The 27,026-nt window shown below is 40.0% G+C and overlaps 1 protein-coding gene and 1 long non-coding RNA gene across 3 annotated transcripts in view; one reads left to right on the top strand and one right to left on the bottom strand.

The window, feature by feature from the left end:
* Positions 1–553: 553 nt before the first annotated feature.
* The window catches only part of CCAP-R (Crustacean cardioactive peptide receptor), a 32,772-nt gene continuing 6,299 nt past the window's right edge, over positions 554–27,026 (top strand). For both annotated transcript variants that reach the window (NM_001382065.1, NM_206574.4), the window contains exons 1-2: positions 554–1,170; positions 15,175–15,567. In NM_001382065.1, coding sequence (NP_001368957.1) covers positions 15,199–15,567 — 369 coding nt within the window. In that variant the 5' untranslated portion in view covers positions 554–1,170; positions 15,175–15,198. The remainder of the gene's footprint in view (positions 1,171–15,174; positions 15,568–27,026) is intronic.
* On the bottom strand, positions 24,808–25,423 carry lncRNA:CR34024 (long non-coding RNA:CR34024). The gene is made up of 2 exons (NR_048496.1): positions 25,231–25,423; positions 24,808–25,149 (listed from the first exon to the last, which is right to left on the bottom strand). It is a non-coding gene; the product is annotated as a long non-coding RNA:CR34024 (long non-coding RNA).

Below are 27,026 nucleotides of genomic sequence, written 5' to 3'. Positions count from 1 at the left end.
TGTTGATGATTGTTTTCTGAATTTTGATGGCTTTTTGTCACGAATTCAGAACGCAGCATTTCTTTATGTTGCCCATTTTTTATACGCACTGAAGATCAGTGGGGTACGTGTTTCCTTTTTTTTTCTGTATTTTGCCTGTTCGCAGAAAACTGAATGAACTGAAAATACAATTTTTTGTGGTATTTGGGTCAGCAGATTTTTTTTTTTTTTTTTTGCCTCACTTCACTGGGATCAATTAAAGTCATAAACAATTCGATGCATTTTACAGTAGAGTGCAATGCTTTCAATAGGTATGTTTCTTAACTGAGCGATGCAATTAAAAGTAATATGTTTGTGTCTTGTTTTGCATAGGTATAACTGGTATCCAGCTTATCAGCGCGTTTGATAAGAAAGCTCGCAACCTGCAAAATGTTGCTCAACAATAAGCTTTTGTAAGCCGGCAGCAACATAAACAAAGAACAGCTGGTTTAGCCGGCTAACTGAGAATGAAAATGTGGGGTGAAATCAGGCAGGTCACTTGTCGTGTGCCTTCGTGTTGCCATCGTCGGCGCAGCAGCAACAGCGGCAGCAGCAACACTAGCCGCAGCAACAGCAGCAACATCAGAAGCCGCAGCAGCAGCAGCAGCCCAAACAGGAAAATCCGCACGACGATGCCACACACAGAAATTCAGTTCAATGCGAAATTTTGTTTGAACCAGACGCGAAATCTGTTAACGCCGCGTGGCAAAAATCGCGTTGGCGAGTGCGTAAAAATTGTCAACAACGACAGGAGCTCAAAATAAAACATTAATTAAAAATTAGTGAACTGTTTTAAAATATTAAAAAAAAAAAATATATTCTAAAAAATTATATGAAAAATATACAAAATCAAAAACAACTACTCAAGCGTGTAAAAATTTGTTTTGCATAGAAATCAAGTCAACGCGTGTGTGGATCTCGAGATACTCGCTTGTAAGACAAGATAGTCCGGCTAAACGAAGCTCATCGAAGTCAATCGCCTGCAGTGAAATCGCTGGCCAATTGACAGTGCCGCTTGTTTAACACATTTCTTAACACCGAACCCAGTTGCAATTTGAATTCAAAGTGTAATTTCAATTTCCATTTCGAGTGCACAATATTCAATTGGAATTGCAATTGCAATTGCAATTTATGCCACGGCAAGTAGTTTGAGTGAGTATCGCGCCGCGATTGCGCAATTACTAAGCGCCATGTGCCTTGGACTCCGTGTCCATGTCGCCCTCTTAGCGCTTAAGTATCTATTCAATTTATATATTCGTTCGCATTTAGTTGACAGTGATTAATCTTAACATTTGAATGCGAACCCATGCTAAGCTCGCCAATTAATTTGCTCGCCTGGATTTCAATTTGCGAATGCGACTCAGTTATGCTTGTTACACCAGGATTGCAACTCGCTTTTCGCAAAATTGTACATTTTGTACCAGCAATGCAAACATAACGTTAACATAATTGATCGGAATAGTGGTTGGAATTTCATTTTGAAATTAATAGCCGTGCTGTCATGACCCTTTCACTTACTTTTAACACTTAGTTTGCAGCAACTGTTCTGGGAAATATTTACCACTTGACAGCTGAAGTTTATGTAATTAAAATCGTTAGTAGGCATTTCATTAAATACATAAATTTCGCAGTGGCATTATTAGAAAATTCGTTATGAATTATTTGAAGATTATTACACGAGCTTATTATGTATGCTATCATACATAAATCCTATTTATTGCGGGTGCAAACAAATTAAATTGAATTTCATTTTTTTTTGGCGGATTAAGCACCTATCAAAATATTGTATTCGTAATACGATCAAAAATATTACAAACTGTTTATCAAAGCACAACAAATCTTCGGTTTTTACGTGGAAAAATGTTGAACAAGTTGCTGAAGTTTACATTATTAAAATTCAAATTAAAATGAAAAAAGGGATTACAAAATTTAATTTTATGGCTGCTTTGCAGGTCTAAAATATTTCAGCCATGTCAGCTTATGTATGTAACTTGTGGTGGCCAATTCAACAAAAATGCTTGAATAACATACAAAAACTGTGAACTTTCAGCAATTTTTAATTAATATCAATCAACTCTGAAGATTTATCCAGAAATGTCAAATCGTTTTAAGAGTTTCTGCTTAAAACACTTTAATTAAACATTGCTCGAATTAATTGAATATACGACAGTTATATAAAATTGGGTTCAAATAAACAATACAGGAAAACAGAAAACTAATTATTTTCAATTAAGAACGAAAGCCTGCGTAGTAAAGTAAAGAGCAGGAAAATAAAGCACTCCATTAAATTTACAAAAGTTCTTCTGAGGATAATTACCACAGCTATGCATAGGAAAATAACTTTGTCAGATACGTTTTGACCCATTTAAATTGCCGAGAATGTCCGCAAGCTGTACAAATAAATGTACTTCAACCTGAAAAGACCTCAACTACAGTTGTGAGTTATAGAAAGTAAGCCAGACTGATGTGCATGAATAAACCAAGGCAAAGTCCCCGCAACTTGACATAAAATTAAATTTACTTCGAAATGTATAGTTGACAATTTCTCTCAAAGTGGCGGTTACACCAGCCAACTGGGAAAAAGAAGCGAAACCACCATGGCTGTTTGCTGAAACCGAGCTTTAATGGTGTTTGCCAATTAATAGAGAAATTAAGGCCAGATAAAGTTGAACAAGTGCACTTGTTGGCAAAGAAAAACTTAAGTTCCTTTGTGCTTCATTTGTTGTAGCAGCAAGTGCGGAAGTTGGCGAAATAGCGAGGCACAAAACACACAGAAGGTCGAGTAAATAGAAAACTTTGTTACCCAAAAAAAAAAAGGACTCGTGGTACACTATCAGTGGAAAGTCAGTTATGAGCAGTCAACGCTCAACCGAATACTTGTACAACTTATATATGTATGCATGTACATATGGACAACTCAATTCCCGACTCAAAATCAATCTCTAACCCCTACCCCACAACCACAAGTCATGTATCTTTGTGGGGATATGTGGGTCAGCGGTGTTGATTGTGATTGATCTGCGTTTAATGCCATTTTGTTGTTAGACGGAAGCGTAAAAATGGTCAGCCAGGAGCGATGATGTGGCACAAATCTCTGCCAGAGGGTCCCGCCATCCGAGGAGGAGAACTTTTCTGGTTCTGGTTGGGGATGTCGAGTTGGGGCCAGTCATCCGAGCTACACATGCTCGACATATTTATGAAGTTGTTGACTTGGCCGTGGCCAGCGTTGACATGCAATCCGGCCGACATATGCGGGGTCTCCTTTTACACAATTTTACGAGCTTATAAGTTTTGGACTAAGGCTAATCATGTCCTTGTGTGGCGGTAATACGGCCGGAAAATGCGCATAAATAACATTGCACGCAGAAAAATACTATACCCATTTTCCCTACTTGTATGCTCCCAAAAATTGATCATTAGGAAAAACACTATTTTAGGGAAAGAACATTTGGATATTAGTCAGTTAAAAAGTGAGCCTAGCATGTTTTTACTATTTGTTTGCTGTGTAAGAATATGTTAGGTGAAGTTTGTCTTAGAGTACTCCTTAAAAGATATTGTGTGAATTGAAGCAGAAATCCCTTTCAGCTCCCAAACGACCGTATTCACTTGCATCCCAACCCATTCACGTCAAAAACATTAGGCAAAATGGTGGAGCAGGAGCGATCCGAGCTCAAGACAGCCAGTCCAGATGTATGCAATGGAAGTGCCAGCCATATCACGTATGAGCTCTATTTGCCCAATCCAATCCAACGCCATTCGCATCCCATCCCATTCCATTCCCAAGATACATATTTGCACAGAGATACGTGCGTGTAAAATTGCAAATCGCATTCCTCTAGCTTTGGTTTGTTTCAATTTCCAGCAACTGACATTTTTGATGCATTGATTATGATATTCTCGGTTTTATATTTGTACGTTAGCAGCTGCTTAAGCAAACTTCATAAATCAACACGTAGAAAACCGGGTAAGATCTGTATGGAAGCAAGGCACAAAATTTCCATTTAAAAATCAAAGTTTTTTTTTTTTAAGTCGCGCCCTACTTTATCGAAGAAAACATTAGTTTTTCGAAAGCTATCCATCTACGGAACTGAAAACCTTAAAAAGGGACAATGATTTGCCATTCGTCACGTTCTTATCAGGGAAGAAAGCCCCACAATTTATTTGTATCCATTTACCATTGAACTTCAGGCTAATCGCAACTTTACGTGTTCCACAGACATAAAAAGAGGACCCAAAATAAAAATGAAACTCCGCCATTGATTTGTTGACTTTTCGGGGTTACTTTACACTTCACAAATTTTACATGCCGATGGTTCGAAAAAAAAAAGAAAAAAAAGAAGGGAGGGACTGACATGGGATGGGCCGGCAATAACAGGAAGTTGTCTATAATACGCCCACGCTTCTTGGCGAAACACATACTTTCATGATTGCAGTAAAGATACGCAGACAGACTGTCTATCACTTTTCCCGGGTTTTCCATTTCCACACGAATTTATTTTCGTATGCTGCACCGCTGCCGGAAACTTCAGCCCAAAGTTTATCATCTCCAGCTGAATGTGCCACTGATTTGCTGCCACTCCAATATGCCTAATTGAATCTTCTACATTCTGTTTCGTTGTTCTGCTCACCCGAATGCAGATAAATGTAGCTAATTTATTTATTCAAGTTAAATCGTTTGAGAAATTGGGTCACAATGCCTAGAAGTACACACTGATTTACATTCTTTTAAATGTATCCGCAATGGGCGTTTTTACTGTGGCCACTTAATTTGACACTGGAAACTCAAACAAAACAAAATGGTCCATTTTGGCGAAAAAAAAACAAAATGTTCAACAAAATGACCAGCATAAAACATATGGCTGTTAATTGCATTCTAACAAAAGCCCACATTTAAATACAAATGGTGCTATAAAAACTTAGCCGATTAGAACAGCATTTCTCTTGTTGCAAAATCGCTACAAAAAATATGAAATCACTAATGCGAATTTAATAAAATATTTCAAATAATAATTTGCACGATTCACATTCAATTTGCTATTTCTGCCATTTTTTGTCAACTTAATGTGCCCACGACTTAACTCGTGGGAGCTTAAGCTTAAGCAAAAAACAAAAACCTTCTGATTTATAGTGGCAAATTCCTCAGCAATAAAAGGAAAAAACAAATGTCTTGAAACATGGAGGCAAAAAAAAAAGTTCAAAAAATGCGAACAATGAAGAGCACCGCAAATGTGTGGCTGCTGTGCCAGCTGTCAATGATTTGTTTCAACCATTTCGCCTGCCGAGTGTCTCGTTAAACGCACATAAATATTGTGATTACCTTTAATGTGCTGACTGCCAGTCTGTCCATATCCCAGCAAGGACGACTGTCTGAGCTGTCTGCCGCAGGACTCGCAGACTCCTTTCTGCTGCGCTAGCCACATTTTTAATGATCTGTCGGCTCCGCCTTTCAGCGTCGCCCAAAAGGCTTTAACATAACAATTTACTTTTAATTCAAGCACTCACGCAGCTTAATTATCGAAGAGGCTGGAGGCCAATAATCGTTGCTGACATTTTAACGGGCATTTCATACGTTTTATTGGCCGTGCAATTATGCATGAATCGCTGCGCCCGACGACTCGATAATTTTAAACTGCAATTGCTTCGCCATTTATTATATCCCGATGATGATGATGGTGATTTTAAGCAGTAGCACAATCTGTATATGTCAAATTATATCAATTTATTTTACTTTACATTACATTCAATTGACATGAAAGGAATGTAAAAATATTATTAATTAAAAGTAAACCAACTTTTAACATGAAATGTATGATACCATTTAATATTTGTGTATGTTTAACTACAAGCTTGACGACCCAACTCAATGGTGCTATTACTGCCATTACTCATATTAATCAGATAATTTTTATCACGAGTGGAATGTATGTCCCATGATACCGTTGCCCTTTTTCCATTTTTCTTTTGCTATTTTTTTTTTATCGTCATTAAGCCAGCAGGCTTATAAATAACGTACAAATATTATAATTAATTTTTTTATGTTTTGACAAATAGTGCTTCTTAAATCGTTTCGGAGACTACTCAAAGCCTAACATATAACTAAGCTTAGATAAAATTAGTTCAGGTCAAGCATATTCATTATCCTAATCCTGGCACATTTTTCAAGTTAAGAGCATTTTCTTACCAGCCCGCAGGAGTCAGAGACCCAAATCCGTGCGAAAATGTCACATAAATCTCAGATGGGCCATGGCCAAATTTATCGATGGCCCCCTTTATCGGTGCCGCCAACTGTCTAATTAGGCTTTTAGTAGGACAGGCCAACAAAAACGGGGATGATAAGCGATAAGGCAGACACATGTTAGCAGGTTGGAGTTTTGGCAGCACGTTCTGGCCGTTGACGTTGGCAAAAATGGCAGCGAAACAAAACAATAACAGCTGGCCATAAAGATGATGTTACTCGCACTTTTTTTGGTTTTTCGAAGCGTGGGTTTTCACACCAAAATTGAAATCCGTCCCACGCAACGTGCCAAAAATAGCAAACAACAATATAGAAAGCGCCAGAAGCGAATTGTTTTCATGGTAATTTTTGCACAAATTAACTTGCAGATTGAATATCGTTCATAAATGCTTCCTGCCAACTCTGCAAAACGAAATTTGTTTCAATTTCGCATTGAAACTTTAGCCAAATATCATCGCTTGGACACACATATAATTTATGGAGTTATTCGCACCATGCTCACACTGTTTCAATTGAAAATCAGAGAGTATCAGAAATCGAACACCAGTCAACTTTGTTGCAACTTATTTAAATGCAAAAACTTTTCCCACCCTGTGGAAATGTGGAAGCTGCACTGTGTTTTCACAGGGTGAGTGGCCTTGTGCCAGCTGACTGAATGCTTGAACTTCAATCCTTGACGCTAATCGATGGGAAAGATTGACAAGAGAGTGACTTATGAATTATGAGTGAATCAGAGTGCTCGGAAAAGGATCTGAGGCGCAGGAAGTGAGATTGAAACTTCCCTAGAAGTTGTATACTTATTACTTCGTTCAGTATAACACCAACAAACAAAACTTTCTTTAAGACCCCCAACTTTATACGTACATAATACCATCCGGAAACGTTGCTTATACGCCTGCATGGGTCATTTTGTTTTATGATTTTATTATTCCTTATATCCCAGTCTATATGCAATCCAAATATTGCTCCATAAATAGTCCGCATTACGTGATTCATTTTGTTGACGATTTCGGGAGTCAAATTCGAATCACATTTTATGTTTATGTGCACATGACAGATGAACTTTGATAAGTTTATTAGTTTGACGAAATGGTTGGGCCTCACGGAAAAAATGAGAAATCGCGGACAGAATGTTTGAAACTTTGCATTAGGATATCACCATCTGATAGATTTTTAAGATCATTGTCAAGCCACATAAAAGAAAACACCATCTTGTTGAAATCTACATTTTCGAGAGGTGCTTAAAACAAACATAGGCAAAGTCATGCACGTTTGTCGCCCAATTGTATTTACATCTGGTTGATTGTGTGTGCGGACAAAGTGCTGCAATCAAAGGTGAGACACCTGGCAGCCAATGCAAAATCACAGGTGGGTTGGCAAAGGGTGATGAGCCCACATGAAAGGAGTAAGCGGTAAGCAGCATTTGCAGTCGTCGGCGCGTACGTGCCAGGCATTAGAAGTGCTATTCCCTAGATTTTCGAGACCAAGAAGTCGTCGCAATTATGCTGCTGGCTGGGATGAGGTGACGAGGTGCTCCACTCACCTGACACCGCCAGGTGCTTGCTCTAATGAGAGAGCCCAGGAGTTCTGCTGCCTTCGGTAAAGTTGATTGCCGAAAATGGCATTTGCAGCATCTTGCCAAACGGCGTTTGGGTAGCGGGTAGCGGCGTTTATTGATTTTATTCAGGCAGAAGGGAATCGAGACAAATTATTTTACACTCGAGCGATTTGTGATATGTCTGCGACCTGCCCGCCTAACGCCAACCGCCGAATCAACGCAACGCCTCCCCGTGATTGACAGCATTTCCAGAAATCCCAACATGAAAACAAAACATACACTGGGAAAAGAAAGGGACACTAAAAATACTTTTCGAAACAAGTCGTATACTATTTTTCCTCCTGTTGATTTATAATATTTTAGTTATGGCGGGGCACAGTGAATAAATTATTACTTACCAGGAATGGCCATAAAATATTTTCGAGTGCACTCAAAAATAAAAGACGCTCGGAGTTGCCTTTAAGTTTTTGGCGCCTTCTGATTTCGAAGTTCATTGCTTCAGTCAAATTAAAATGCGTGTTTTGTGCCGCACACCCAGGGGCGCACCAATAATTACAGGGGGCTAGCCGGTGGCCCACGTGTGGCAGCTGATTGAAATCAACGTTGTAGGTGTCAATCTCTGTTTGTGCGTTTGCCAAAAAAAAATATATACTTTTGGAACGCCCGTTGACTTATCTGCTGTTGACTTATTTGCTCATCTGGCCCCGTGCCCAATTTAATTTCCCTTTTGCAAAAATTTTCAATTTGCCTTTGGCTGCAAGTTTTATTTGTGCCAGCAATACATTCGTAATTGCTTTTCATAGTCGCTGCCCAGTGACTTTCTGGACACTTCCTGGCCGCAGCACTTGCTGCAATATTCAGCTTTTAATTAAATACTCGCGCGTGACTTTAATTGTTTGTCCATACGCACGAAGCGACAGTTTTCCAGCGGCAGCGGCAGGTTCGTTGACCAGGCCAAAAGGAAAAAGAGGTCGGGGAAAACCCGCTGACAGCAGCTTCGGTGGTAAGTATTTTGATTAATTAACGAGCGACGGCCTTTGGGAGCAATAGGCACCGAAGGAGCAGAGCTTTCAGCTGTGAGCTCCTATCTCAGGACACCATGACACGCGCTTTACTGTGAATATTCACAGTCAAGCCGCAAACGCAGGACTTACCATCGAGTGGAGCTGCTTACTTGGCCTTTTTTGCAGTAAGGACAGTATGGACTCCCCCTGCGAGTTAGATCCTTTCTATTTCAAAGTCGCCAGATTGGGCGCGATACTTGATGGGGAAACTATAAACTTGAATTTGCATTTTTTCCTGCCAGCGAAATATGGTATAGAATTTGGACAGCCGCCTTCAATACACATTATTCGTGGTCGGAGGACTTAAAAGTATTTTTATACTCGTAGATAATCTACGAAATAAGCTTACTGTGGTCATAAAATTCCAGTTTGAAAATTTGAAATTTCGTTTTCCTTCTTTAAAATTTGTTTTCCTACTCAAAGATTATCTGTCGATGGGCATAAAAATACAGTTTTAAATTTTAAATATATTCGTCCACAGCATTTTAAGTGTATTGTTTAAACATTGGTAGTTAGGAAAAATATTTAAATCGACTGAAAATTGTTTTGAATTGACTTACATCATTCTTTTTTGAATTTCTTATGGATCATTGGTAATTACAATTTCACAAATCAAAAAAGATGCATTCAGGATTTAAATTCTATATAATATTTAAGCCATATGTATAAACACATAAATAAGCCAAAACTTAGACTTCGCATCACTGCCATCATTTTCGAATTTTCTCGGGACTTGCGGTTGTGGCGTTTTCTATTTTCTGCATTTGCGTCTAATTAAGTCAAGTTCAAAATTCTACTTAACACAGAACGCGTTGCTCTCAGAGCAGTTAGCAATGTATGTGCCCTGCATAATTTATACCCAAAGCACGCGGCATATAGCTCACTCTTGACGTACTATACTTCACAGATATAAATGCCCGATGATGGAAAAGGGAGGGAGACGGGGAGTAAGTGAAAGAGACAGACGCCTGGGGCTGTGGTTAAGCTTTCGTGGCATTTGATTTTCATTAGCTAACTAGTAGAACCCATCAACTAAGTGATTTAACTGTTGAACAGCAGTATTTGCGAATACCGAATGCGTTGAGGTTACTCCTTTGGAATTCTTAAGGGCTCAAACTAAATGGAAATTTATTACTACACCCACACAACTCATTTGCCAGGAGAAACAATTACCTGCAGTGCATACCTTGAATACGCATAAATAATAATAATTTCCCAGCAGAACTGCGGAATTTCTTCCTCATTTTTCCCCATCTCAGGTAATTAAGGCCCTCCAGCCACTTTGGCGATTACTTTTACGCAGGAATCAGCAGGAACTGAAGGCAGCATAATTTATTTATAATTGACTTAATGGACTTAACCATTGCCTTTCACTCGACACCCGGTATTTATTTCACTCGAATTAATTATATTCACCAATTTGAAGTGGCGTTCTTCCTATCGCTTGATGAATATAAAAATAAAGAAAGGGTTGTTTCCCTTCAGCCGATGTGGATATCAATTTTCAGGGACTTGTCATTCATGTTTTGTTGCCAAATATCAATCAAACGCTAAGTGTGTTTACACATTCGGGAAACTTGACAGACGACAGGTAGACACGGGGTTAAAAGTATTTATAAATTATTGTATTAACTCATAATAAATGGTATTGTCTTCCCATTTGAGTCTCTGCGTAAATATAGAAAGCATGAAACAAAAAAAATGGCATTCACTCGATGGCAAATGGCTGAGCTGCCCACGCCAGGTGTCAAGGCAACGCGTCGTATACGCAATTCTTTTAGCTTTTCTTTTGTCTGATTGCCAGGCGAGAAGAAACTCATGTCTATGGCTTTAGACTTAGCTTAGCACGCGCCCTTCAAGTTCTGCCCCTCATTTCATCCATAATGTCTGGTCTCCGGCTGGCCGATAAGAAAGTCAAACTTTAAAACATATCATGGACCTGCCCAACTTAATCTCGTGTGGCAAATGTTTTGACGCAATTTCGCCCAGCACATTTTCCATTTACATACATTTGTCTAACTTTTGGCATTCGGAATGGGGCGGATCCAAAAAGGTTGATGGGGCAGCAGCTGACATTCCCTCACCAGAGACTGGCTGCGTCTTCATTGTTTTGCAAACTGTTTTACAGGTGCTACAAATTTGAATATAAATACACAAGCAGCCAGCGCGCATGCTGTGTGCAATAATAAAATAAAATGCCATTCAATGCCGCTCCAGCACTGTGGTGTATTTTTTCGAGCTTTAAAGGCAAGTCAAAATTTAATGTCATCTTTAGGAGAAGTTGTGAACTCTTATCGTATTATTTCATCAAGAAAGTCTGCTTGCCACTTTTTTGAATGGTTGAGTATGTGCAATGAATGGATTCGTTTAATAAAGTGCGCACGTTCTGACGAAAGATGTTTCTTGAGAAATTTTAAAAACAAATAATATTGCAGAAATTAAATTAAAAATGGGAACTTATTTGATAGTCTCTTTAAGCAATTTATTTATTTATTATATATTTAATATATTTTATACCTATAGAACTTTCAGACTTAACCCCTTACTTTAAAATTCGCCAAGAATTTCTTCTCAATGGGCCACAGTGCCTTGGCAGCCACGTTGAAAAGACGAGTCGGCATTTTTGGCCAATGGGGACCATGCCAAGGGGCCGCAAATTTTGTAGACACACACTCACACCCATTTGCCACTACCTCGCTGGCTGCAACTTTTCAATTTGCTCGCCTCGACTATTTACAATTTTGGGGAAAGCAAAACGAAACACGGGTGGAAAATATTTTGAGACAGCCGAACGAGCCTCGATATCCAGTTTCTTGGCTACCATTTCGAATTTGCGTGTGTTTCGGTGTCTGCTTTTCAGTCGACGACGTGCGACAATGCTGTCATTTAGATTTACATTTAGTGGCTACTTAAAAGACTGTAGCGCCTTAAGTGGATTTTCAGAGTCTGATCGCTGCTATCCGACAATGGTTTTCGGATTGTCAATTAGTCTGCTGTTGGCACAATCAAAAGTATCGAATAGGAGACATGCGCAAGCATAATGAAAATAATCCCAGCCATTTTTCCCAATACAATCCCACTGGCAATTATCCTTTGGACACGAGTCACGCTCCATAAAACTGAAATGAAATACTAAACTTAGGTCGTTATGACGCTGATTGCCATGAACTGCAAGTGCATACGGAGAAAGGCACCGCATGCAACGTCCCAGCCATAAACATAAGGCGGAAAAGTGGAAAAAAAAGAATGACCACGGTGGAGTCTTGGGGTGGACCTTGTGTTTTACTGGCCAGGATGGAGTGACCTAATAAAGTTTATGCCGTTTGCCTTTTGTCGCTGCCATATTTTTCGCTGTGAAATCAATTTTTCATTTTGAGGCAGCATGACGACGCCATTTTCCCCTCCCAGGACAATATATGCTCGGCAATTGTCATGGAGGACATTGAAAGTGACTCCGGAGCAGACAGTGTAATGGTTTATATAATGCCGTCCAAAACTGAACAACAACATAACATAAATATGCTGCAAGTGGCTCCCGAAGAACAAAAGCCAGATGCTTTCGACTTTTATGACTCATACGCAACGTTGCACAAAAGTTCGTCCAAAAACAAACTGCAGCAAACAAAAGAAAGTCCTTTGCCAAGTTGGCAACTGAGATTTGCGAGACACAGATAGCACTCAACTGAAGGATCCGAATCTGAATACGAAACTCATGCTGGGACCTTAAAGGCTTAATACTAAGTCCTTGATCCGTTGGTAATCCTGATTTTCTGAGATAAGCTAGCACTGGTGGCAGGATTCACAAATGTCAATTAAAAAACTTGTTTTGTTCAGGCCCTAAAAATGACTTCAATTACATTTGCTGAGAATTATTTCACTTGCTTTAGATTTTCTAACAATTTCTCCTGTCATAGTCGCGTTCCAACCATCCAAGTATACCCTCCTGCATTTCGAACTCGATGTCCGTGTAATCCAATGCCATCAAAGCCACGCGGTGAAACGGATGCTGCTTCTCCGGCGGGATCTCTCGATTATAGAGTCCACCTCGTGGAAGAGCTGCGCATCAGTTTACCTCGAGTCACCTCGAATTTGGAACCCACAATGTTCTCCGGAGGCATTTTCGGCTCCTGAGTTCTTGGTGGGAAGGATGGCTCCTGTTTGAGGAGTCGCAGGATTAAAAGGGGTCCTTTGCGACTCAGTTGTTTTAGCCAATTCCAGGAGTGGTCCTTTTTGCAAAGGCACAAAGTCATATTTTCAACCAAGTTTGACTTTGCAAAGAATGTTGTCCTTGCAAGTATACACTTACTTATACCTTTTAAAAACACATTGATATATTCGATTTTCAAATTAAATCTTTTCAGCTTGTCAATTGTTTTTTAACTGAAAAGCTTAACTTCTTGTAAATGAATTTTCTGAGAACACTTAAACTTATTTGTACAAAACACGTTTTCGCTCTTACGCTACAGACTGCTCATTTTTCGCAGTATACTTAATTCAGGTTCATTGTTGATAAACTTTCTGTCGAAATATCGGAATCCTCTTGAACGCTTCTCTGATTTATTCACAAATTGAATGCAGCTCGACGGCTTAGGCGTCAATTCTAGAACAAAATGCCAACGGCAGTATCCTGAGTCGATTCGGGCGCCAAGAAAAGTGTTGGCTCAACTGACAGCTTACTCAAAATATGTCAATCAAATTCAGCTTTCGCTTTCCTCTTCGCCGCAAAGGTTAGGCCACATATAATGCCAAGAATCCAGATCTGAGTCTAGAGTGAAGCCGCCTACCGACTAGACACTTTTCTGGCTATTTTGCATGCAAATTAAATGCGCATTAACAGCAGCCTGAAACTTTAATACCGAGACGAACTTATGCAAAGCTCAAATGGGTTGATTTGCCAGTCAAAATACTTCAAAGCTTCTTGAGCCATTTACATATGTAAATATCGGGCAAACTCAGCTAACGGGCTTCCCTACTAACAATCGTCGAGTTTATGGAGTAATTACTGTTTTTAATTGTTTCTTGGGGGTCAGTTTCATACTTAGTTATATACAACTTTTAGTTCGATTTTCATGTCTCAACATATTTCATATTTCTGTAGAATATTACAGCCCTCTCACATGATAATTATACATTTACAAAAACATGCGGCATGTGGTGCCGCTCATCTTCCTCCCCCTCGCCTGAAAAAGCCCAGGAAAATGGCAACTAACCCGCTGAGCAGCTGTGCCTGACCAAATTGAATGTGTCAGATGGAAAAGAAGCGACCCAGACGGGTGTTTTTCATATAAATCATTGGCCAAATAGTTGCGTGCTCGCATTAGTGGGCCAAATACCTGGCTGCGGCGAACAAAAGTTTTTGCACATTTTAAAGGAGAACTTATTTGCGAATTTCGGGCACGTCGTTCGAGGGCTGCCCTCAAAGTTGCGGCTAATCAATTTAAAGTTGCAGCCAAAGAGCAACGAACATGGACAGATGGATCCCAGACTCAGGCACATATGCATGCATAAATTTTCGAGAGGCCGCATCAAAGTTGAGCAGCTCCTTTGTTTGCCACCGGCGACGTGACAATGCCATTTTTGGTTTAAATGTCTATTGTTGCCTGCTAATTGCTCGAGTTCCTGTCCCTAGGGTTCAAATCGTGTGCCAGTCTCATCTATTCAATTAGGAACACGTTCTTGGCATGACTTCGCACACGCTTGGTGTCATAAATCAACCCAAATCACTGAACTTAGTTGAGGGGTTAAGCCAAAATGGGTCACGCCTAAATATCCCAATTAAATGGTTTATTTATAGAACAAAAAAATAGAAATTTATTTTTTAAATTAGTATAAAATTCGTATTGGTAAGAGCACTAGTTGCTTTCAAAAGCTAAAACGGCTTCTAATGGCGTCCCTTTGAGTACTTATCCAACTGGGAAGTAATAAAATATGTTAGGCTTATTGCCCTACAGTATCAGCCCGGTGGTATTATCTTACAAGCCATTACTAATTTCCAAGGAATCAGGACGACCGAGATACCATACCCAAGCACCAGTCACCCCTGGCGTATGCGCGATATTAATAACAGGCCGAAAATCCGGCACCTGCTGGGTACCGAAATTTACACACAGAAGCCATGTTAACTGAGGCAAATATTTTCGTATTTTGCTGGGAAAGTACTTAAAGCATTTATTACGCAGCTTTTCATTTCGGATTTATGGGTTTTTAAGCAGCACCCGCTGGCTGAGGCCATATATTTTAAGATATATACACTTTTAAGCACACTTTTAATTTTCGCTGTTAATTTCCCCCTATTTCAGGCGATGCCAGACTGAGGCGCAATCATGCTGCACTTAAGGCTATTCGATAGCTCACTCTACTACACCCTGGCCTCCGCCTCCGAATCCTCGGGGCTGGCGTCCTCCACCTCCACGGAAAGGTCGTTCAATGGCACCCAGGGGGCGGGGGGCGTGGCCGCTGGCGGCGAGTCCCTAACGCCAACCGACGTGGCTGCAGTTAATCTGACATATTTCACACCTGCGATATCACACGTGATGCTGGCGCCAACAACGATAGCAACCACGACAGCCTCGGCCACAATGGTCCAGATCCAGACGACAGCGGCGCCAAGTCACGACTTGGAGACGGGCGGCAACTCCACATCCAGCGACCCCGGCGAATTTGACAATTTAAATTCGTTCTACTTTTATGAGGTGGGTGTGAACCAAATAAAAAAATGAAGAAACGGAAAAAAGTACGAAAATATTCGCACACAAACTAATTTATTTATTGAATTTGAAGCCACAGCTGTACTACTCGCATGCAATTTTGAATTTTAACTTTTGAACAGTAGTACAATAAGTGGCAATTTGTAATACATGTTTTATTCCGCAAAATGCGATTTAAAAATTTAAATTCATTTCACGTTTGGGGAAAGAGGTTTTATTCTTTCGTGGGTATTAGGTGGCAGGGGATACCTTTTTAAATACGAATTAAAATGATTTACGTTGCGGAATGAGTTTTATGGTGGTTGAATATTAATGATGGAGCCAAAAGAATTTGAGATTTTTCTTCCAAAATGCAATTGGCCTTTGAAAAATGGCACTTAAATCCAAACTTTGTTGATCGCTGCCAAATGCCTTGCGTTGTAATAAGTGCTGCACATTTACTAAGAAATACCGATTTTCACACTTCGGACAAGTTTACTTCCTATCAATTTAAAAATAAACAATTTCAATTCGATTCACTTTTATGAGGTGGGTGCGAAAAAATAGAAAGAGTATTGGCCATTTATGCGATTTATTTATTGTGTATGAAAGGCGCAGCTGTGCGATTTGATTTCCATCTTAATCGACTCACTGCAAACAAAATGTATCTACATTACTCCTTATATTTTAGTGTTATATGTACAATATAAAAACCATTAAATGCTGGCAAAAAATGTTTTCTATATAATGCAAAAGCAGAAAGGATCTTTGGAGAGCAAAAAAAATAAAATACTTATTTTTCCCAGAAGCTGCAGCATTTTTCTCTGTAGTTCCTAGCCGAATTCAAACAAAGGATAACTGCGTGGAAAGGGTCACAAAGTCACAGCTGCCGACGCTGCTTGTTGCTTGACGGTACAATTTTCAATTTGCTACAATTTTCCCTTTTCGCAATGGAAAAGCAACGAACTGGGCAAACTTCATTTCAGGCTGACAAGTCAACCAGCCAAGTCGCAGAAAAAACAATAAAACGCCAAATGTCATTTGGCAGTTTGAAATTAAGAAAACCCAAGAAGAGGCGAAAGTTTCTGCCGGCGTGAAGGATTTGCATATTTTTTTTTTATTTTTTTGAGCGTGGCTTGGTAACAGAACACTCTTTATCAATGAGGGGCAATCAATCAGAGGGTCCAGCAGATCGTGACAACAACTTCGATTAAACTAAACTTCCGTTCGTCCTTCTGCCTCTCTCCCCCGCTAAAGAATGCCATAAAGAGCACACCATGAATGTAATGAAATTTCCATACGCACCATCGTATAAATCACACCATTGTTGGAACGGAAGTATCCCTCAGCCGAGCCAATTTCCAGTCAGCCAAGTTTAAACGCGCCAATCACTCAAAGTGTGAGTGTGCGTGTGTGTGTGTGCGTGCGTATGTGCGTGCCATAAATTCGGGCTTATTTAAATGAGTCCTTTTGCAGGACTCGGAACCACAGTGAAGAGGAGTCGCGTTCGGGATTTTAGGAGCCGCAGCACCATATGGCATCTTGGTTGACAAAGAGCGATGTTAAGGGTTTTGTCTCCCCGCCTGAGCAACCGATGTCACAATAACATCACGGCAACTAAGTCTTATTGATTCGCTGTTTGCATAGTTGGTTTCTGGTAATAAAAATATTATATTCATATTTTGGTACTATACAGCTGTATTCTAAGTAAACAGTTGTGTAGTATGTTCGTTCATAATCCATAACATAAATATTATCCTGCCTACATGTTAACAATTTATTATAATATTCCTAATTTAATCAAATAGTATGAACTTTCAAAGTTGTATTTGAGGATTATTTTAATGTGGTTCATTCTCGATGCCTAGATAGAATTTGTCTGAAACAATCCGGTCTAAATAAAATAACCAAAAATATATGTATGTATTCTTCGACTCTATTTAGTTTTACCCTTATTAACAAGCCTTTGACAACTCGCAGCAAATGAAAAATAAATAAAAAATATTTTACATGGGTCTGATTCAGTTCAAAACGAAAGTTGCTTTTGGTAATCTGTCACACAGAAGGCGTCAGAAAAAAATGTGAAGATAAAAGCGGTGGCATAAAAAGGTCGCTGAACTGGCAACATTTTTCTTAATGCCGTGAGAATCCCGAATGTTTGTATGTTTTTTTTTTTTGGGTGCTGGATCCCAGGCGTAAAGGGGTCTCATATGATTTGCAATTCAAATGGCTTAGTTAGGGATTTGGGCTGACCAGCGGTCATCCGTGGCGCAATTGTGATTGGTTTTTCCCATTGCCAAAGTCTCACGAAATCCCCTGTTAACACTATTAAATCATGTTTAAGTTGATCAGTGAATTCGAAATCTCACCTTAAAGTTGAGGGTTCGGACATTAAGTCCGCTTGGCCCAGATATGCCAATTACAAGTGCATGGGGATGGGTCAGCTGGAAGGTTGGCCAATGTCACACTGTTGACCATGGCCAACTGCGCATTGCTGTCCAATAAACGAGAATGCGGATCTGGGGGCATTAGACGACGCAAATAAACGGAATCGAACGAATTTTCCGACTCAAAGCCACTTTCCCTGAAAGAATCGACAACATTGCGCCATTTTATGTTTGTTTGCTGGCCGGAGGAAACGATGGCATATTATGCAGCCGCACATTTTGTTTGGACATTGAGGGAGATTGGTGCGCGTGCGAGGAAAATATTACATCTGCGATAGTCCTTGGCTTATCCTTCACACATCGCATCTTAGCTTATTACTCTATAATTACATATGCTCTAATGAGACCCCCGCAATTTCCAAGGCACCCACGTTCTGATTTTCCTACGTATGAAGTGGCACTATATCTAATTTTAGTCCGGACCTCATGTGGTTCGTGTACACATACATACATAAATATTAATATTACACAATTTATCTCAAACAATGATGACCCTGATGAGCGGGCTAATGTGGCCATCAAAGGACAAAATTAATTGCCATTTTCTAGGGTGACAGCACAAATATTTGCCAAAAAAAAAAAAAAAGAAACCTACACTGCCTGTTTGCCAATTTAATAATAGTGGCTAAATTGGCCTTCCCAAAAAGGGTGTATGCGTGTGAACACAAAGTTTTTTGTATAAAATCATATTTAGACCTTAAACAAAGGTTTTTAGGAGATTAAGCTTAAATTTTAAGCGTTAAATTCTGCCGTTTAAAAAGGCTTTCCTGCCAGCAACATTTTGGCCCACACCGCAATTTCCTTTGCTTTGGCAAATATTATTCTGTGAAAGAGCGTCAATTCCAAGAACTCATTAATCTAGCGTAAAAATGTGTCTTAAGCTTATTTGCTAAGGAAAATTAAGCATGTGAAGGCTGCGGAACGGCGAGACTTGACGCATGTAAAATATAGGACACATGTCCTTGTCGGCGTCTGGGTTCTGAACCGAACCTGTTTCTGATTCAGCAAGGTTAAACACTTAGTGGCCACAAAGCGGCGTCATTAACAGACTGGCTGAGCCCCTTTTTCCCACTTAACGCACAGTTTTTACCATTTTTCCCGCTTTTTTAAGCAATTTAATTTGCCTTTGTCAAGTTCGTTGGCGGCTTGCGAAAATAAATTTACCCAAGGAATGGAGCTCAGCTGAGCTGCTTGTTTATGGTACCGGGCTTTGAGTGTTTGCCCAGCCCTTGAGGCAGTAAATAAACATATGTGCGAACTGAACTGCTTTTTGCTGCTCCCACCAAGTCGAGGTGTAATTATACTTGCCGAGCTTTAATGCAAATTAAAGCATAATTCCAGGCGGCTGACACGCGTGGCTGGGCTTAATTACACACTGTTGACACAACAAAATGCCCACAAGGCCATCAAGTGCTTGAGTGGCCAATGGGCCAATGGCCAATGGGCTGCCCTCAAATGTGACCATGGGGACCGAGCGTCGCTTACTTGGCTAAAAATGAGTTAACAACATTATTTGCCCATTGGCCAGCCTATGCGACCACTGTGGCTCTTCCAACATCAATTTTATTAAGGCAGGGCGGTCAGGATGCCTGGATGGCAGTATGGCCGCAGGTCCTTGATGACTTCTGTCGCTCGCTGTGCCTCCTCGAATCCTTGGGCCTAGCTCATAAAATACGTTTTGACAAGAGTTTTATCTGGCACGTCGCCTGTTAGTTGGATGTGTCATAGCGATTTATAAGGATTTGTTACCACCAGGAATAACCAGTGACAGCTGCAGTGAGAGAAAAACAGATGAAATGGCTTCAGCCTTTTCTGGAGAAATATTGATAATCCGCTTAGACTGGAGTTATGCATGCATTATATAATAAAAACAAAAAGCATTCAGTAAGCCTGCGTCACATTTTATCGCCTAAATGTAAACCGATAAAGAACCTTGAACATCAAGGAAATTATGTATACCATTCCTTTTTCTCAGTGTGCCATTTCCCGTTTTGTGTTTGCGTTCGATAAAATATGAGAATTGTATTTCATTTGGCATTGAAAGTCAATGCACTTCCGCCACTTTAATCTAACCGTAATGAGGTCGCCGGACAGGTTTGTTGACACTTCAGCTTCGCCGATTTCTGGCAGCTCATCAAGCGTTCACCGACACCAAAAATTCACAGGCTGCTAGTAGTTCAGATCTCAGGTTCAATATCGAGTTCAGTGTACCGTCTTTGAATGGTGGTATTTACGAAAAGACTCTTCAAATTCCCCAAAGTGTCACTTGACCAACAAAATCAATAAGCATCTTCAGCCAACTAATTGTTATAATTTGCCTGCTCGGCATCGAAAGTCTGCCAGAATTTGAGCCAGCTCGTCAGGCAATAAACTTATGCGAAACAATGAAAGTGTTAATTTCACAAATATTTTGCAGTAAAAACGAGGGTGGAAGATGGATGGACGGATGAGGAGTTGACTTAATGAGTGTTCAAGTTAATTGTTGGTTTATTTGTCACGCTCGAACTTTGAACTCGGCACAACAATTAAAAGGGGAGTCTGCCTCGGAAACTTTTAGTACCCTCTCCCGCCATCATGGGTTGACTTTTATGGCCAGGCAATAAACAGCAAATCAATAAAGCCAGGAGAGAGTTGCCAGAAGCGATGCTTTTGTGAAAGAGTGAAAGCCATTTACATATGAGCTATATTTTCCTGGAAAATCTACCAAAGAGGAAGCAGAGTGCTGGAAATAATAGGAAAGGCCAAAAGGCACTCAAAAATTGGTTCAAAGTTTTTATTACAAAGACTTCTTCGTGCCTTTCGTAAGCCGTAAAAAATCAAATAAAATGTAAACTTCCCCTTATGGACGGGAAAACCTTTTTACTGTCCATAATCAATCTTTGCGGCTGTCCTCTTGGGAGAGTTAACCGCTATAAATAACCACAGGACCAAAACGCCCAAGTCTGGCCAAATCCAATGCCACGCCCCAGTCGTGTCTGCACATAATTTGTGAAATAAAATACTTGCTGGCGAGGCGAAAACCCCAAATTGAAACCAAATTAAATTGCAATAAATCAACATGGCGTTAATAGCGTTCCTCCAACTGATAAACATTAAGTGGGCGTCGTCATGGGAGATCGCCATCACCATCGCCATACTCGAAATCGAAGTAAACAACAGAGGGGGAAAACCTATCCACATGTGGGTTTTGGTTAGGTGCCTTGCTGCTATTTGTGCTTCCTTTTTAACGTCTAATTGATTTGTTTTCCCCGCTGTGCCGAGTCGGAATTTGGGGAGCTTCATCTGCTTCCACGAATCACCCAATCCAACCTTTGGCATCGATTTCAAGCTGCTGTTTGTTTTCCATGACTCCCAGTTACAAGTATTCCTGCAATCAGCGAGGCGCAAACAAAGCCCAGGGCCATTCCTGTTACAGATTGCTGACAAATGTATGCTTTATAACTACAGTGGAACTTCCATAAATCGATCCACCATCAAACAACAAGAAAATTATACTTATTATTCAGTTTTAAAATTCATAGTACTTAAATGTGAGTACAGTTTATGCAATTTATTATTTAATTGTTAGAGATAGGAAAAATAATGGCCACCTTTGACCGTTTTTAAAAACCATCCCTAGCTCATCCTATTGTCCCACAAAAACTTGAATTATGGAATCTGAACTGTATTTGCGTTTAGCCCGGGGGATTGCTCTCATAGGAAAACAAGAACATGCCCAAAACAATATTACAAAAGAAACGGACAGACCCGCATTTATCACAACAGATAAGTGCGCACATATCCTTGTGGCTTATTTCCCATTGCCCCATTCCTCATAGCTTTGTAATCATTCTCCGGAAGTGAACTTAATGACTGACATCAAGCGACATTTTGTGCAACAATAAGCTGCGACGATAAGAGCCCGAACAATGGGGCGTTGCTGTCTGCGGGGTGTATCACCTCCCGCATACTCGAAAAAAAATTTAATTTCATTTTCATAAGCAGCAAAACGCCACTCACTTCCGTTGACAGCCCGCAACACACATAAAATGGCTCGCAAAAAACGTCTACATATTTTCAAGAGAAAACGGAATAGTGCTGGTGGCAATGCTGGGTGAAAAGCCCGCAACTACATTTTCGCATCATTACAATTTGCATGCATAAGCAGTAAGAGCTGCTGCACACAATAAATTTTGCATAGCCCAAGTCAATTACAGCTCCACTGCCACTGCTACTGCTGCTGCTGCTCGGTGGCCACACTGCGTATGAGCAATGCAAGGCGGCAACCCAAAAAAGCAGGGTACGTAACACACGACTGCATTTGGGTTACAAAAAAAAACACACCGAGACGAAGGGTGGCACTTAAAAAACACTAAAAAAAAGGAGATCGCACCCAAAAAAAATACGATTGTGTAAATTATGCAAATCGTAAAAGCGCTGAAATCCGCGCCTAAGGGACCAGATGACCCCCCCGGCCAGATAATTGCAGTAGAATGTTTGGAGTTTTACGACACTAAGCCGCATGAAAATGCGGATTGGATGCCGGGAAAATCCCCCGAAGCGGAGAACATTCATCTTCAGCTCCATCGCCATCTGGTTTTGTGCAAGTGCGCGAAATGCGCTTAATGAGAAAATGCAAAAGGCGACAAACCAACAGCGAAATTATGCTCAGTAAATAGTTAAAGTGCGGCAGTCTCGGAAAAAGTGTCAGCACGCAGAGTGAATGAAATAGAAAGTAGAAAGTGGAAAGTGGATGGAGTGATGGGTATATCCTCCGGCTGAGACTGAGCTATTTACATAGCCTGGCAAGTACAAGTAGGTCAACATCCCACAACGCACCGAAGTATGCAATGAATTGTGCGGCACTTTAAGTGAAATTAAGTTACGAGTAAATAGCTGAAAAGTGTGGTTAAAAATAGGGAAAAACTAAATTGAAATTATTCTTGTTAATGTTAAGTTAGAGGTATACGAAAAATTATCTCGGCGCTTATTTAGTGCCTTATAAGCACGTCTTCAAATATTTAGCAGGGAATGACCTTTAAAACTTTACCTCTTAGCTTTCACTTCAAGCGCACTGAATTTGCCTGATCTGGGACTAAACAAAATAAGGAAACGTTCCCCCTCATAAAATCAAGTTTTAGTTGAAATTCACTTAAAGAATTCCTCGAATTTTTCTGGGTTCTTACTTGTAATATACTCCAACTAGGGGTAGCACATATACATATGTATGTCAGACGGCAGGCAGACACACCTAAAGAAAAACACAATTTCTTTCGCCATCGCGAGTGAGACCGAATACGCCACATCAAAGGACGGGAAGTACACGCCAAAAAAGCTTCAAAGTGGCAAGACACGATGTATTTTTGATGGGTGGAGGTGGAGGTGATGGGATTGCTGGATAGGGGAGGAGACACGGCAGCGGTGCAGTCGATGGGCACCGTCATTTACGCAATGTCGATAAAATTGGCACAAACATCCTCGATTTCAGCAGGCACTTTACGATTGGCTCTGTCATTCGCAGGTTGAACGACGTCGAGATGTCGAGAGATGCCAAACAGCTTCCGTGTGTTTACATCATGTAATATTCTCTGTGTTTTACAGTGCACACAACCCGTTTACAAAATTAATTAAGAGCCATGTTTATTTCTTGTTGATTTTTGGCTTTACACCTGGTCCGTTTTTCGCATGAATTTTATCTATCAAAACTGTACAGCTAACTCAAATTTAATTCGCAATTAAATTAATTAATTCTATAGCACGAAACAAATTTGCAATCTTGTTAACGTAAAGTACAACACGTGGTATTTGTTTTTAATTAAAAGTAATACACGTAATCTTTGGTTTGAATAGTAACCGACCATGCCAGGTTTGATGAAAACAAATGCATTGAAAGTGGATTTATACAAGGCTAAAGTCTAAGAAGGATTTAAATACAAAAATATTTTTGCCACTGCGAATATCCTTTTATAAGTCCTAAATAATCATACGTCAACAAGTTTATCGGCTAGTTTGTATTCGTAAGTTATCTTTATGACATTTGCTGTTTCCACTAAAGTAGTTTCAGAATAAACTTGAAGGCAGAACTCTGCCAAGGCGTGTAAAAGTCGCGTCCTGATGCCTTTTTCTACGTGAGCAATGTCAAATGTGACACACACAAACACAGGCACATTATCCGACAATGTGTGTGTGTGTGCATAAATGATTAAGTGCGTGCTTGCATTTGGCTTGCACATCACGTATACGCCATGCATTTTTGCCTTTGACACAAAGCGCTTTATAATGCCAGCTCACACACACATACATACGCTTACGCTTGAGCAGTAAGACATTTACTGTTGCATTTGATTCGCATTTCACATTTATAGTGAAGCACTTTTTCAATCAAAGATTTCCATTGTATTTATAAATTACGCTTGAGTATTCCACTTAGATTCAATTTTCAAAGCGTATTAGAGAAATCGAAATTGCAACAAAAAATTTACTTTTAAAGTGTTAGCACTTTAACACCAATTTTAATCAAGTGGTTTCATTTATAGCCTAACTGTAGTCCTCATTTGCTAAATTTTAAACTTAAATTGGATTTAATAGCTGTGCAAACATCGCAAATTACGTGTGGTTTACCCAAACGAACTAGTAACACTTGCTGGGAATTTAGCTGAACCTACATTTATACCCGTTCTTGCTAACTTTATGTGCGAAATCCCTCAACGCGAACAACCGCAGCAATTTGCATAACAGAACATGGCAGCACACAATTATTCGACTTGACACCTTCGGAATGGGTTAGTGCCAACAGAATCAGGTCTTACTTTAAATGGAATCAAATCCAACCACCAAGTGCGACTCTACCATGTAGAGTACGTATATACAGTACACCGTTCCCGACGGTGTGAAAAAAGCGGAAAAATAACAAAAAGGAGCTCAGCTGCAGTTGCAACAAAATCAGAAATAACAATTCTGGCGACTTGTTCTTGCTCGAAAGTCCGGAGTCGGGAGTCGTGAGCACTTGACTGCCTGCCAGACAGTAGCCTTCCACGTCTGACAGTCGACCATCTTTGCCAACTTGTCCGATCTGCTTCCTCATGGTGCTGCTGCATTTCCGGCTGCCGGGCATTCTTCTTCTTCCCCCATCGACCAGTGCTTGCTTAAATTCCCTGAATTCCTGCGGCGGAAGGGGCAGGAAATGCCATTTGTTGTAGTCAAAGTTGGAGTTAAAGCCGATACATCAACAATACAAACTTACATTTTCCACCTCTTTGCTTTGCAATAGCTTTAAACAAATGTTGGCCCAAACTTTGTAGTTGAGAGTTTCTATTTTGGTTAGTCTTTTGGATTGCTGTTGTGCAGAGGAAGTTCTAGCAAAGTTAGACAACAGGCTTCTAATGATGTCTATGGACATTAGGTGAGCTGCTCGTTTAGCTAAAAACTTTTCAGCACTGAAAAAGTTCTTTACCAATTTTAAAGTGGATTCTTGCATAATTTGTACGTCTTCAATTAATTGGGTGCAGAATTTTTGATAGAAAAAATTCCTCAGAATTATAATTACGTTTTATTCTGTATATCACTAGGAAGGAAAAGACATCGGTATCGTTAAGTTGTAGAAACAAGTTGTAGTTTGAACAGAACCAACTATTCTGAGGAGTGCCTTGAATTTATGAGTTCGCCAGACAAATGAAGTTGTCTGCAGACGCATATTAAAGTGCTTACTTAGTGACTGACAGGCAGTGTCTAGTTAAAATCTGGCTTCACTTTCGACGCCCAGTTGCCTGTCAACTTATCTGCTGACCACACAAATAAAACGATTTGGCATGGCTACTTAATGCCCTGTCCCTCAGCTCATTTGGCAGAAGATGGCGATGGCCAGACAAGGATAACAGGATACATGTATACATCGAAAGGGGGGATGGCAGGACATGTGTCTGATGCTTATGTGTTAATTATCGCCGGCCCCAAGGGAAACCCTACTCAAGCGATAAATGGCTGGGAAAAATATTCAAATTTATGCCTGACTTGACTTTTGGTACGTATCACAAATGCCTATGTTGTTTATGCAAATTGCCAAGCCCGCACTCACACACACAAACTAGCGAGCACTGGCATGTTGGCCATAACTTCCGCCAACCGCAGCAGATTCTCCGCATCCCATTTCTGGCCAGGGGGGGGAGGGTATAATTTGTTTTGCATAGTTCTAGGCGCGTGCTTGTATTTATTGTTTCTCTGTTTGCCTCTGGCTTACAAAATTACACCTGAAAAAATGGATATGAATTATTTAATAAAATTCGTTTAAGCCGCCTAAACACATTTTAGCTGTTAAGACGTATTTCGTTTATTTGTATTCTTCACAGATATTCAATATTTTGCCTCAATAATTATCCATTATTGTAATTAGATAACTTATTTTATTTGTGTCCAGTGCAGTCCAACCGTGTCTTTGTTTTCCTTTTGTCTGGTCATCAAGGCTGGCTGCGCCTGCTTTATCTGTTATTTTTGCCAACACACTTAATTCGGCCCTCGCAAAGGTTATCTAAACATCAGTTCGGCTCAACTCATATTTATGTTTTGGCTTTTAATTTATTTATATACCGAACGCATTTCCATTGCAACAACAGTCCTCTGACCTATCTATCTGTTACTTTTTATAGCCGCCTTTGGAGCAACTAGCTTAATTTATGTTCGACTCATTTGATTAATGTGTTTTGTTGGTCCGAAAATTTACGAGTCACTAGCGTAACTATTTGAGGCTTGGCCTTTGGTTCTTTTTGTTTTATTTTTTTTTTTCTTGCCAAAAATTTATCGACTCGTTTAGTAGGTCACTTGTCAGTGGGGCTAAAAGATTACTAAGACTCATTCTGCTAATCTCTTATTAGCCAAAGCTATACATACTTGGCTTAAATTGAGTTGTCCATCGGGTAGTTGAGGATAAATTCTGAAACCAGTTTAACATCCATTATGTTAGCCAGTTGGTCTTTATTAGCTCTACGCTCCACGTTTTCATAACCGACCGCAATTATGTTGGCAAATCTTTGGCAATTTTTCATA

The sequence above is a fragment of the Drosophila melanogaster genome, chromosome 3R (assembly GCF_000001215.4).
Source record: "Drosophila melanogaster chromosome 3R".
Lineage (NCBI taxonomy): Eukaryota > Metazoa > Arthropoda > Insecta > Diptera > Drosophilidae > Drosophila > Drosophila melanogaster.
The sequence above is the reverse complement of the archived record's forward strand: the minus strand, read 5'-3'. Positions and strand labels throughout refer to the sequence as shown.